General features: G+C 32.0%; 1 protein-coding gene across 1 annotated transcript in view; it reads right to left on the reverse strand.

The window, feature by feature from the left end:
- Positions 1-13,788, reverse strand: part of LOC126828790 (voltage-dependent calcium channel subunit alpha-2/delta-1) — a 47,586-nt gene that overhangs the window by 14,267 nt on the left and 19,531 nt on the right. Inside the window, exons 13-25 of the mRNA XM_050558773.2 lie at positions 12,956-13,046; positions 12,503-12,552; positions 9,257-9,337; positions 5,933-5,989; positions 5,394-5,471; positions 4,759-4,833; positions 3,866-3,937; positions 3,615-3,686; positions 3,072-3,133; positions 1,970-2,037; positions 1,530-1,578; positions 433-530; positions 104-176 (exon numbers count right to left, since the gene is read on the reverse strand). Of these exons, the coding sequence (XP_050414730.2) occupies positions 104-176; positions 433-530; positions 1,530-1,578; positions 1,970-2,037; positions 3,072-3,133; positions 3,615-3,686; positions 3,866-3,937; positions 4,759-4,833; positions 5,394-5,471; positions 5,933-5,989; positions 9,257-9,337; positions 12,503-12,552; positions 12,956-13,046 (926 nt within the window). The remainder of the gene's footprint in view (positions 1-103; positions 177-432; positions 531-1,529; positions 1,579-1,969; positions 2,038-3,071; positions 3,134-3,614; positions 3,687-3,865; positions 3,938-4,758; positions 4,834-5,393; positions 5,472-5,932; positions 5,990-9,256; positions 9,338-12,502; positions 12,553-12,955; positions 13,047-13,788) is intronic.

Below are 13,788 nucleotides of genomic sequence, written 5' to 3' on the forward strand. Positions count from 1 at the left end.
TGGAATTTTGGGACTTTATAGTGGTAAGTAAAGCTTGCCCAGTTGTAACACAAGACCATAGTACCCCAATAATTCATATTTATAAAAATATTATAAGACTTACATTGTATAATATTTCTCTAAACTGTTCATAACTTTAAGATCCCAATATAACTGAAACAATAGTTCTTTATTCCCTGTATAAAAAGAAATGTAAGCAGAATTAATTGTTAGTGAACATGTTCATACACAGTGCAAATCTTGGTTAAAAAACATCTTTTTAAATCCTCGATGAGCCGGCCAGTCGCCTTACTTCATGAAGTGGGGACCAATTACAAATTTTCTATAGCTACTTTGTCCTATGTGCTTGGCTAAAAGCGCCACAGATCTAGATCTGTAACTAAGATGTTTTATCAGTTAATGCTCACAGTTTGAATGTATTACTATACTTACAACATGAATCATTAGCAGATCTTTCTTTTAATAACTGAATAATATCATCAATAGTACCACTCAATCCATCAAATCTACTCATATTCTCACAATAATCCCTGTATATAACCAAACACAAAGTTAGATAATTTAAAACATGATACAATTAATTTGACTTATATTTGTCTATGTTTTAAATTACTGCAGCTTGGCTTTCATCTTTGTCCACTAAAATTAGTTACCTAAGACCATTATTACTACTGTAAATTTTAGCGATAGAGCAATAAAAAAAAAAAGAAAACTAAAACCATACAATGAATGGTTCATTATATTTATACATGTTTGTATGCTTGAAAACCATAAGAGAAAACTTGACGAAACATCGAGAGAACATTTGATAAAAAGTTGAACCACATGTATAATAATGTCATATACTCCTTTACTAAACCAACTTATTCATATTATTAAGGAATAGTGGTCTGAACCCTTCTCGAGTTCTTTGTGTTAATAGAGTAACTTCCCTTGATTAATAAAAGGCTTTGATCCTAGATGGAATTCTGGGATGGAGTGAAATGGAAGATGGCTGTTTTTAATTAGCTCTTCTGATTGTCATAAACAATCCAGGCCATCTTGTGGCCTATACACCCCAATACCACAATAAATCAGTGATCATCTTCCATATGATTAATTGACTTCAGACTAAAGTACCCAGTAGGCCTACTATAGGAGATTGTTGGTGTGGTTTTAAGTCATGATCATCATGATCATACAATAGTACAGAAGTTTTAACAATAATATCATCAAAGGTAACTAACAGCCAAATAAGAGGAAGCCAAGATGATTTTATTGGGGATTTGTCCATTGCTATCACAAACATTCAGGAAATCTGTGACAAGTATTCACACATTAGGCTCTTTAATAAGCACAGCTTTTTTTGTAGGGATGATGAACTTGAAATTACAATTGTACATGAATGTCCCAGTTATACAATTAACTATTGTTTTGATATAACAAACAGGAGCCTGGATGTCAAAATTCAGATGTAAAGAAACCTTCTTATAACACCTAAAAAATTATCAATAAAATTAAAATCTAGTGAAATGTATCCTCAAACTTACCATGGTGCTATCATTCTTACATAGGAACTTGACTTAAATACAGAATGATCTGGAAAATAAGATAGAAATCTTCAATTCAATTATCCTTTTAATGGAGATAGAATACCCTAGACATTTCTGAGCTCAGTTAAGATAAATTAAATTTTATATTTCAGCAATGGATCGAAATATATGTTTTAAATGTTGCATACATTCTAATTTGGACATTCCCAGTGTATCTGTATAACTTCAACTCAAATTGATTTTTTTTTCTTAAATCATCCAGTGAACGATGACCAAAGAAGCATACTTTGTACTTTATTACTAATCAGAAATGAATGTGACTTTAGGTCACACTTAAAGCATGAATTCCTTGGTTTAGAGTATCTTTTAGTAAAACAATGAAATATGATATAAAACAATTTTTTTTCCAGAATGCAAAATAATATACATGTACTTACTAAACATCAGAATATCGCCTAAAAACTTAGGATAGGATGCCTGGTATGTTGGAATGGAAACACCTAAACTGAAAATGTAAAAACAAAGAAATATAATACAGACATAATTCAATCTTGTACTATGCTTAATTTATTTAAAATAGCATTACATGTTCATTTCATTTTTTTTGTTTTGTTTTTGTTAATCTACACTGTAAGTTATCAGAGCCAAGTACTACTAGCAATATTTCTATGTACACTATCTGGACCAATCAGAGACATTCTTACATATTTACACAGACCCACAGGCCAATAGGAGTCAAAGAATATATGTCAGATGTAAATGTAGTATATCGAAAATAAATAATATTTAATCAGAACCGTACATGCTATTCTAAGAAATTCCAAGAACTATGCTCTGAATATGAGACAGAGAGGGATGGACTGAGGAGACTGTGAGTATGGTAGGCTGGGAGGCCCATAAACATATCAATGCTCTCACATATTTTTGGCGGCTTTCTAGAAATTAGGGGATCACGTGGCTAAGTGGGCAAGACGCTGGCTCGCTAGCCTGGAGGTCGGGTGTTCGATCCCTGCATTGGCCGAGAAAGTTCATCCAGATTTTCCGGTGTGGTTCTCCCTTGTCAGTGATGCAGGACGGAGGGGCTGACAAGGAAAGCTGTCTAGTCGTTCGGATGGGAAGAAAAACCGAGGTCCTGTGTACAAATTGGCATGCACGTAAAAGATCCCTTGGCAGATGGAATTTGATATAAGAGTAGGCCGTAGTGCCGCTGTCCGGGCAAAATTTCCCTCATAGCACACTGTATGGCGTATGCCCGTCTTCATTAGCCCAGCATAGGAGCAGAACAGTAGGACGTTAAACCCCATTTCATTTCATTTCATTTCATTTATTTCTAGAAATTATGTTGTTCATGTATGAATTGGTAAGATTGCTACAGGATATACTATATATATCATTACAGACAGCTTTTCCAAAGGTTTCTTGTACTTGAGTGAAGAGACTACCCTAGAGTGGAAGTCTCTCACTGGGCCAGGCTCAGGGGCCTAACCCTGGACACAAGACAAAGATCTAAATTAAAGAATGCATGGATGGCATACATACCTAAATGATGTATTTTTTATTGATGTAAAGGCATAGGTTGTATTGGCTCTGCTCACATATTTCTGAAAGACAAGACATAATCAATTATAAGTTTTAACGAAACAGATTTTACCGATCCCAAAAAACAAACCAATATGATTAATGGGTCACATGGAATGCTGATTTTACTATTCTAATATTCTATTCCATACTTACATACTATTCCAATATTTTATTCGATATTTACCAGGGTATATGCTATTACAATATTTTATTCACTACTATTCAAATACATTATTCAATTCAAATGATCAATTTTTAAACTGTTTCTGGTGCATTTTCAGATTTCTAGAAAATATGAATCTTTTAAATCAAAATATTCTCCAGTATTTTTGAATATTGGTTGCTTTCAATTTCATATCTAACTTATTTTAAGCAAATGTTAAGATAGAAAATAAAATATATGACAATTCATTGAACTTTCAAAATATTATGAGTTAAACTTTAACTTCCAAATGGAATAGACAGTTAACACTGATTACATAAGAAAAGTAAGTTACTTACCAAACTAGGCGATAAAACCAGTGTATCTATATTCATAGAATTATCATTACCATCTATCATAAAATTCCTCAACTACAATTTAATATGAAATATACATTGACCAATAACCTATGCTTGTATCAAATGGCACAATTTACCCCAATTACTCATAATATAAAAAGTGAATACATAAAAATAACGTTTTAAAACTATTTATATAGTAAAAATTAATATATAAAAGTGACGAACCGATACAAATAGATAAAGCTTACTTTGTGTTTATCAGGATTATTGATTTCAACTTCTAATAGATCAACATCTGGTGGATCATCTAGATAAGTTTCCTATAGATAATATAAAATGATAGAGATGAGTTTCCTATTTGTTCAGGGTTTGGCAGCTACACATAGGTTTAGCTTCGAATGAGGAGCATCATAGGCCTGGTGGCAATGGACTACCACTTTCGGTTTCAGAGTTCTACTACTTCCGGTTCATGGCTATACCCATGTTATGCCTGGCTAGTAATGTACAATGATATGTCTAGATGAGTTTTCTATATAAGGATATGTCTAGATACATGTAGGTTTCCTACAGATAATACATAATACGTCTAGATAAGTTTCCTATTGATAATATATAACTAAATGTCTAGATAAGTTGCAGAGAGAGAGAGAGAGAGAGAGAGAAACCGGCCCTACTCCTTGTCATGTACAAGCGGGAATTTGAAACCACAGGAATCTGAAACAACGCCACTTGACTCAATGACAGGCCTTACAATTTCACGCACACGTTAAACCACTAGACCACCCACCACCCCTAAGTTGCCTATAAATAATAATATTCCTAAATATATGTTTCCTATCGATATAATGTCTAGATAAGTACACATAAGTTTCTTATCGATAATAAATAATGATATGTTTCCTATCAACAATCTATAATGATATGTATAGATAAGTTTCTTACAGATAATACATAATGATATGTTAGGATATAAAAACAACAAATTCATTACATTTAATATCTAGGCGAAAGTGATAAGGCCTCTTTAAGGTACAATCCATTTTCAGTATCAAAATTGAAAGTTTTTATGCATAAGGCTAAAGATCTGTTGAAGATTGACCATGGGGCATGTAAAATATAATTGTAGCCAACATTTACTTACACTAGGCTTCAGGTTTGGATGAAAAATTACATAACCATTGGGATTGATAGCAAAAGCATATCCATTAGGTCCAAGCTGAAAGAGATTAGAATTTTAACAACAATAATTAAAATTAAATCTTTTAAACTGACTACAGAAAAGGTAAGTCTGTACATACTAGAGCCACGGTGGCTAAGTGGAGGCGCTGGCTCGCTAGCCTGGAGTTCATGTGTTCGATCCCTGCATTGGCTGAGAAAGTTCACTGGGATTTTTCAACGTGGTTTCCCCTTGTCAGTTATGCAGGATGGAGGGTCCAACAAGGACAGCTGTCTAGTCGTTCGAATGGGACGAAAAACTGAGGTCCCATGTATACATTGGCACGTACGTAAAAGATCCCTTGCCAGTTGGAATTTGATATAAGAGTAGGCCATAGTGACGCTGCCCGGGCAGTCGGTGCAGAACAGTAGGACGTTAAACCCCATTTCATTTCATTTCTGTACATGCTAACGAGTATTTACATTTACAAATGCAATTGAAGAACAATTATCCTGAGAAAAATTCTATTTGTCTTCCACTTTGTGTGGTTTCAGAAAAATGCTTGAGCATATTTTTTAACATTGAGTACATGGAAAGTATAATACATGTAATATGTTTACCTGGCTTTTTGGAGCTTTAGCTTCTAAATCACCAGTTGTAACATCAATACCCATTACTCCTAAAATTGTCTGATTTGACTGAAAAAGTGAAAATATTGCTTTGTATACTGGTACTGTGAATCTGAGTGGGGTCCCAAAGAAGTCCTAAGAACAATATTAAGTGCTGTGTATCTGAGTAGGTCCCAGGAAATCTTAGGGATAACATATTAGAAACTGTGAATCTCAGTTGAATTGCATTGAATTCCATGGAACAACATTAGGTACTATGAATCAGAGGAAGATCTAATAGGAGCTCCACAGTCATTACATACTAAGAATCGAAGTAAGATCCTCAGACGATATTACCATAACCCTGAATTGTATTCCACAAATTAATCAGTTCTGCTATATATATAAGAAACTGGCAATATGCCATGCAGATGTGAATTATGATTTCCAATGCATCACATACCATTTAGACTGTGTGCTTAACCTCCCTAATAAATGATAACTTCAAATTTAAGTAAATATGTAAGGAACTCATATTCAAGATTACTTACCGAACCAGCTGTTCTGTTATATACTGGTAATGTTACTGTAGTCATCATTCCCAAACCCTGTTAATACAGATATTATCAGTTCAATCTGGCTTTAAATACAGACTCAATGAGATGAGTATAAATTGCTTGATATTTCAAATTTTGTGAAAGATTCAATTTTGATAGAAAATAAATTAGTGTATACATTAAATTTTGATGAGTTGGTAATTAAAAAACACCTCTTAATTAGGGAAATATAGCTTTAAAATTTAGACAATATATAAAACCAAATAACTGTTTAATAAATAGTATCATTTAAATTATAATTGCACAAATATAGTCACACTAATACACAACAAACATTCACAATGACTATTGCACAGAAAAATAATTACGATATACAGTGTATATATCATGCGCTTTCTTTGTTACACATCTGATTTGAAGTGCTGTTAGTATTTTTGAGAGAATAAAGAGTCGTTTTAGCAGATATTTTAGTGATTAGTAAATTCAACCAATCCATTGAATTATAGAAAAGAATAGAGCCAAATGAAATTCGATAAAAGAAAAAACTTTAACCATGCTAGTTTGAATGATAATGGGTGATATATGAGATTCATGTACATAGTATTATATTTTACCCTATAATAAAAACAATTGTTGAATTACCCTTCTTTAGAAATCATTTCTTCAAAACATTTCATAAGGTACCAAAGAATGTGCTCATTCAAATAGCAAAACTCTTAAATTAATAAAAGTAAATATATTGTGCAATCAGTCAAGTAAAACCAAAGATAACATGACATTTTAACATAACTATGTCTAAAATACAAATGTTTAACGGAATAAAAACATTTTATAATGTTGTGTTTTAATTGGTCCATATTTTAATACATTTAGGTGAAAATATACAATCGCTCACAGAAACTCTTAATGTGGAAGTTGGTGTATGGAACTACATCACAATCTATCTTCAAACTTGATAAGCAATAACTGCTGACACAATATTTTTAAATCCTAATTCTTAATGCAGAAATTTGTCATGCAATGAAATATCATTGTCAGTAAGCAGTCCAAGAGACTGTAGTCTATTACCAGTTAAAAGTGTGGGGTACATTAAACAATTATATGAATATGTATGCCTACAATTTAATTGTTGCAAACTCCTTAAATAAATTCAAGTAACTGATTATATGATTCATAAAATCAACATTTTTCTTATATTTTTAAATCATGACATAATTCTACCTTAGATGATTTTAAATTAACTTAAATCGAGAAAAACATCTTTAAAATATTAAAAAAAATACATCACAAAAGTTCATTCAGTGCATTCTCTAGAAGATAAGGATTACTGTCAAGTCAATTTATTTTTAAAATTTATAATTTTATTCAGCTTTAATAAGATTGAATAAATGAGAATGCACACTAAAATTTAAGCTGAAATAAATGGATGCAGTAATTACACAGACTTTTATCATATTGTAAGCTCCGAAGATTGTATATCATGTAGGACAGGCTAGTAAATTCATACTATGATATTATGTTTGTATTCTATTCATTGTTCCAGTCTGAAGAACATTTTGCAATATTTGCAACAATTGGAGTTTCTGTGAGACCTAATTACTGTGCTGTGAAAAAATATATAGAAAATAACTGAACAACATTTATATGTGGAAAAAATAACAAATGGCAATATCTGTTGTATTTACGTCTTCAAAAAAGTTTTTGTACATGTCATGATGACTAGGTGGTATTAATTTTAGTATACTTTATTAATTAAATAATGAATTTTGAGTGATTGAAATTCAACAATGATATGTTCGTCCAAAGGATCATGGTTGAATAAAACAACGGAAATTGGAACAAGGAACAACAGATATGGTCATTTTACTATAACAAACGTCCACATTACGTGTGTGTATAAAAATACATGTATATGTATTGACTGAGGTTATACCAAATGATCCGAGTATATGGTGCCCCATTCAAAGTGCTTGGCATTCTTTAGCACCTGTGGGCGTGACAGAACTGGTATGTATTCCTTCAAACAAACAGAAGCAATAATAACCACATTATCATATCAATCAAATAATTCTTAGGTCTGTTTATTAATATTATAAATTCATCTTCTATCCACTTCAGGGTCACTGATTACAAAATCATTCGTATTAGGCTACTGATCAGGTCTATAATATAGCACAGGATCCGAGAATCTGTAAGACATAGCATTTTACTGACTGCAAAATGTTACAGTGCTTCATGAATATGTCAGCAGTAATAAGAATAATTTTGCTATCAGTAAGCAGAATTTCAAGTTGGTGGAAAGTCCATAGATGAAATGTCTGATAACAGACATGTGGGCAGAAGTAGCCATGTAAACAAGCCTTGTACTGGAACTGAATCTCATTAATGATGTCAAAAAGAAATGAATGTACAAATTGTTTTCATTTTAATAAAGAGGCATTAGGACTTTGAAGGGCAATACTTGTTCTTATTTTGTTACTAGCTCGATACCTGGCTACGCCCGGGACCAAAGATCATGTTACTCGGCATCTTCCTTTCTTGCACGCTTTCCTGCTAGCTTACATCATCCGTTACTATTATTAAACTTAATTACCATAATAAACAGTAAAACAGTTTCGCTGCAGGCACAGATTTTTGGCTGTGTTAAACTAACAAATGATCTTGACCTTCATAAATCATGGCCTCAAACATTCAAGGGGGCATGCTAGTTAATTTGATACCACATGTGATGGGAGAACATCCATACACACATCTTTGATTTTATCTATATAGATAATATTACATGGACATGTGCAAAAGGTAAATCCACATTGCCACTGCTGAGATATAAATGTTTTATCTATCAATTTAAAGGTTTTAAAACATTTTAATTAACACTCAAAATACCTTACTCTAAGTAGGTCAGTGATTGGATTTTGGGTAATTAGGAAAGTATAAGGCTATTTTGAATATGATATTATTCCGAATATTTTTTTTTCCTTGAAAGTGATAATGCCTCTTTAATATTTATACTAAGAGTTGCAATAATATGTCAACCCAACTAAACATTTTCTTGATTCCACCAACAATCTCAAGCAATTTCCCCAACCGAAACATTTTAAACATATGAGTTAAAATTCAAAACAATGAGGTGGATCAATATCAATAAACAAAGCAAGGGTTTAAAATCAATTAACTTGTTAAAACAAATTTTAATCGAACAAGATGTTAGATTTCAAATGCAAAATTACTTCGGGCAAAAGTCTCCATGCAAATTCTGGTAATTCAAAAATAATTGTTGCATAAAGGACTTTGCCAAACTCTTTCATGCCTTCTTACATGTGGATCTCGAGTTATTTGGGTTGTCATTTCACGCACATCAGCATATTGATAACTTTCAGCGAGATACTTTGTATAACCCTGTTAATAAAATATGAAGATGGCAAAAAGATTTAATGAAAGAATCTGTACAACAATCATTCAAATCAGGAGTATTGATTAGCTACTGTCATAAAAGATATCACTCTAAGCTTGTGATTCTGTTGACAAGCTATAATAATGGGCTAATTTCAAAATACAATCGCAATTTTACACTTGTAAGCTTTTAAGATACCTATTTTTTCTGATTGTAAAGTCCTTGAGATGAATAAAGAAGCTTGAAGGGAAGAAAGTTATTTCTGAAATATGCATGTACTCTCCATAATTATACACTTCTGGCTATATACTTCACATAACAAAACAAATTTGTTATCAAAAGTACACTGTGCATCTGATAAACTGGTAACTATTTTTAAACTATTGTGATTGGTTGGCACATGTTTGATTATGTTTGGTTGGTCTGTGTTTTATATTGCCATTAGCACCATAGTATAAAAGAAATGTTTGAAAGTATTCTGTAATGTATTCTTATATAAAAGTACACTTGGTAGTGTAATAAGCAATATATACTGGGGGGGGGGGGAAATTAAACATTGCCTAATGTCTTGCCAGTCACAAATCATTCAGACATGCACAGTAGCGCATATAATCAAGAACATACACCATAGATTTCTTTGGGATGAAACATATACACGTACTAGTGTAAGAAATCAGTACCAAAAGTAAAGCAGGAAATTACTTATGGCCATCAACATAAAGCATATTAAACCAAAGTTATACTGTGAGGTGGGGCTTATAATTAACTTTTATGTATACATTGACTTTTCAATATAGCTCTTTAAATAGCTCCATACCCCAAGACTCGTGTTTGTAATCTTAAAATGCTGAAACGCCATGGCTCAATTATTTCATTTATTCCTATCTATATTTTTACAGATTCCCTGGCATTATGTAGACTTCTTAAACTATCTGCTTACCATTATAAACTCTAGAATTATTTTTTGTATGTGGTTTCAATTGTAACTCGCTCCCTGTTTGAAGTGTTAAGTTTTAATAGTATTTCATCACACTGCTGTTGAATAGTCTGTATTTGCCTACTACTCATATCTGTATCCATGCTTGATAAAGATGATAAATATCCTCATCGAAACGTTGACTAGTATAATATATTCAGCAATCATGTATCCATAAAATTGTACAACGTATGTATACAAAACAGTTGCAAAGCATAGTCACAATTTATTCTAAAAATCCTACTAAAATGTTACATATTTGTGTGTAGTGTGGTCCTCTTGCACTTACTATATATATAGGCTTTTGGGTTTCTTTTGCTTATCTCATATGCTACAAAGATAACGGTATATAATGCCAATGACCACATCATTTTTTTTACTGTGATGCTATAATGCCAATGGCCACATTATCTTTTTTTACCGTGAAGCTAATAATTAAATTATAACAACAGACCTGCTTGATTCAGAAAATAAATGACAAATTACATGTACAATATGTGATGATGTTTGCGAACTAAATACCACAATTTACATACACCAATATAATGCTAGAACCAATAAACCATAGATAAACTGAATGATAGATGATCTAATAGAGAGTACAACCAGATACCATTTATAACAGTTTAACATACTGTTATTATACAAAATCTAACCTTTATAAAGACAATTCTCACTTGTCAACACTTGCAATTTATCATAAACATACAATTTTCTTTGAATAATCAATCATTCTTATTCCACTATAATGCTTATGTTAACAAGTATGAATTGACTTTAAACTGATCATCCTTTCAATAGTGTTCATGGCTTCAATACTTTAAGACAATCATGCAAAGAATCATGAATCAGGGTTGACTGGTAAAAAAAACACATGGTATAAACCATTAAAAAACCGAAAGCCTACATTGCTGTTAATGAATATACCATTATGTACTTATGACTTTTTTAATTAAAACTGTGTCAAGTAAAGCTCAGTTCAGTTCTACCTCAAGCCAAATTTACATGGATTTTTAAAGTGTAATGTTTTCCTTAGTGGTTGGGGCAACTGACTAATGAGAATTGAATCAATGAGCAAATTGATCCAAATCTGATATTAACAATCATCTATAATTTAATACTCAACCCAGCCTAATCTTTACCAAAAATACAACTATTATAGTCTTCTGTATATCAACAGAATTTATAGATATCACATTTTGTCTTGTGATTGAATTTTAATAAAACCATGAGTAGGTACCATTAGTTATCTCATGTAGAATTTTATATTAAAAAATAATGATCTTAAGTGAATTTTGACTGTTTTTAAGATCTATTCCAAGTTTTTACTAGGACTATACCATTTCTGTCCAACAGCCAACCCTGTCAAGAATCCTTTTTTTTTCTAGAAAATTCTTTTTATTACCAATCATAAGATTGCACATATATTTGTATGAAAAGAATTTGAATGATGATGACCAGTTAAGGTTAGATTTAATTAGATGTGATCAGCTATACTCTACCGAATCGGCAGTATCTAATGGAGCTTGGTGGCTACTTGTCCATTGAGTATGTTCAATATGTTTGATTGCTAGAGGTCGAGCTAACACCTCTACATAGTCCTGAAAACAGCAGGCTAAACATGTTGTAAATTACAATCTAACATGGCATATTTTATTACATCAACAAGATTGTGTAAATACATCAGTCACGCATATTTATATCAACTGTATAAACATTATTTGAAAATGTTTTTGCAAAGAGTGTCTGTAACAATACTATTTAAGTGAGAATATCTCAGAATGATTCACATCCCCAACCCCCACAATAAATTTACAAGTACCCTGTAAACACCTAAAGTAACAAAACATTTAACAAAAAAGTTGTCTTTTTCTTGTGAGGTGGGGGCTAAGTCCAAGATACTTGTGAACATGTGCCACTCAGCATCAATCAAATCAGTCTTAAGTAGTCAACAATTTTCAAGGCCCCACAACTATTGTCCTAACAGGTTTGGAACAAGTGTCTTCAAAATGTTTTGGAAAGCTATTCAGGGGACCCTGATCCTTCCTTTTCCCTCTATATCTAGTTACTCATTTGAAACGAATAATCTGAGAATATGATTTCTTTTTTCATTTCGATACAACAGACATGGATTTGCAAATAATATTTCTTCATTGCCCCAAAATTAATAGAGATAAATAAATAAAACTCTCACCTGAACTCTAGCTCGTATTGCCCCCATTGCTGGTATCTGAGAGAAATAACCTGAAATAATTCATTCATTTAAATATCTTGATTTATATTATCTTTAACTCAAGTTCAAACATCCGTGATTTTAGTAGACAGTAATTATGAGAAATCACTTCATTAACATTACAATCTCCAGTTATAAGGGATCTAAAATGTGCAGATATTGATTAAATATTCACAGTTGCTGCTCTAAGAATAAATTGCCGATTAACATTTTGAGATGCAGCCACTTCAGAACAAACTGAAACTCATTTATTTAGTGAATTATATGTTTAGTGTGAACTAAAAGCTCATGAAAAATGATAATGAGAAATAAGTGCCTTCTAAATACTTAATCATTAATATTATCATTAATTACAGATGTTTATTTCTGTACTTTAACCCATTTGAGCTTTCAAAGATTGTGCCATATACTTACCCCTATTGGCACAAGCCATCCATCTGATAGCATTAGTAGGATTAGCAGTAGGTCCTACAGCATAAGTAAATACTCTTACATCAGCTTTCACCTGTAAAACAATATTGATACCATTTACTACAGCTGTGATTAAAGATATATTATGTAAGATTTAGATAAAGAGCTGACTATTCTTGCTATATTAGCTCAAAAATAGATAATGTAAAATGAAAATATGGAAAATTTCATTCAAAGTACTTCATTCTGAGCCAAGTTATCACTGTTTGTAGTTTTGACAAGATGTGTGCATAGTGGTAATAAGGGCACTGGTATATACGAGACTTAGCCTTGCTTTCCCATATTTAAATTAAATTTTTAAATGGCAAACCGTTCTAATCTAGTCAAGATCTTGAATATTCGATGCCATCTAGAGTTGATAATGGCATTGTTTTGTTAATAAATGTCTAATATAGTTTATATAACATTTCAGGCCTAAAGAATGACCTATAATAGGCAGATTTAGCTCTTGCATAATGTATGTTTAAGGTCACGTCAACAGAATACTTTAGTCATTCTGAGACTAACACAAGGCTGTATTTTTCTTGTTCCGTAGTCTCTTGCATAACGCTAGGGAGAACAATTTTGCCTGGATATTTTATTCCAAAGTCAGGGGATCTCTTTTATGTTCACATTGTGTACATGGCTGGACCTTAATCTCATTCAACATATGAATCGAATTACTATGTAACTCTTTTACTCAACAGCTCCACGCAACACAATGAAAACCCTGGTAAGTGGAAACCAGCTTAATGTCCAACACCAGTAAATTTAAGTTGAATAGAACAAATATTGGT

The sequence above is a fragment of the Patella vulgata genome, chromosome 7, assembly GCF_932274485.2.
Source record: "Patella vulgata chromosome 7, xgPatVulg1.2, whole genome shotgun sequence".
In the NCBI taxonomy this organism is placed as follows: domain Eukaryota; kingdom Metazoa; phylum Mollusca; class Gastropoda; family Patellidae; genus Patella; species Patella vulgata.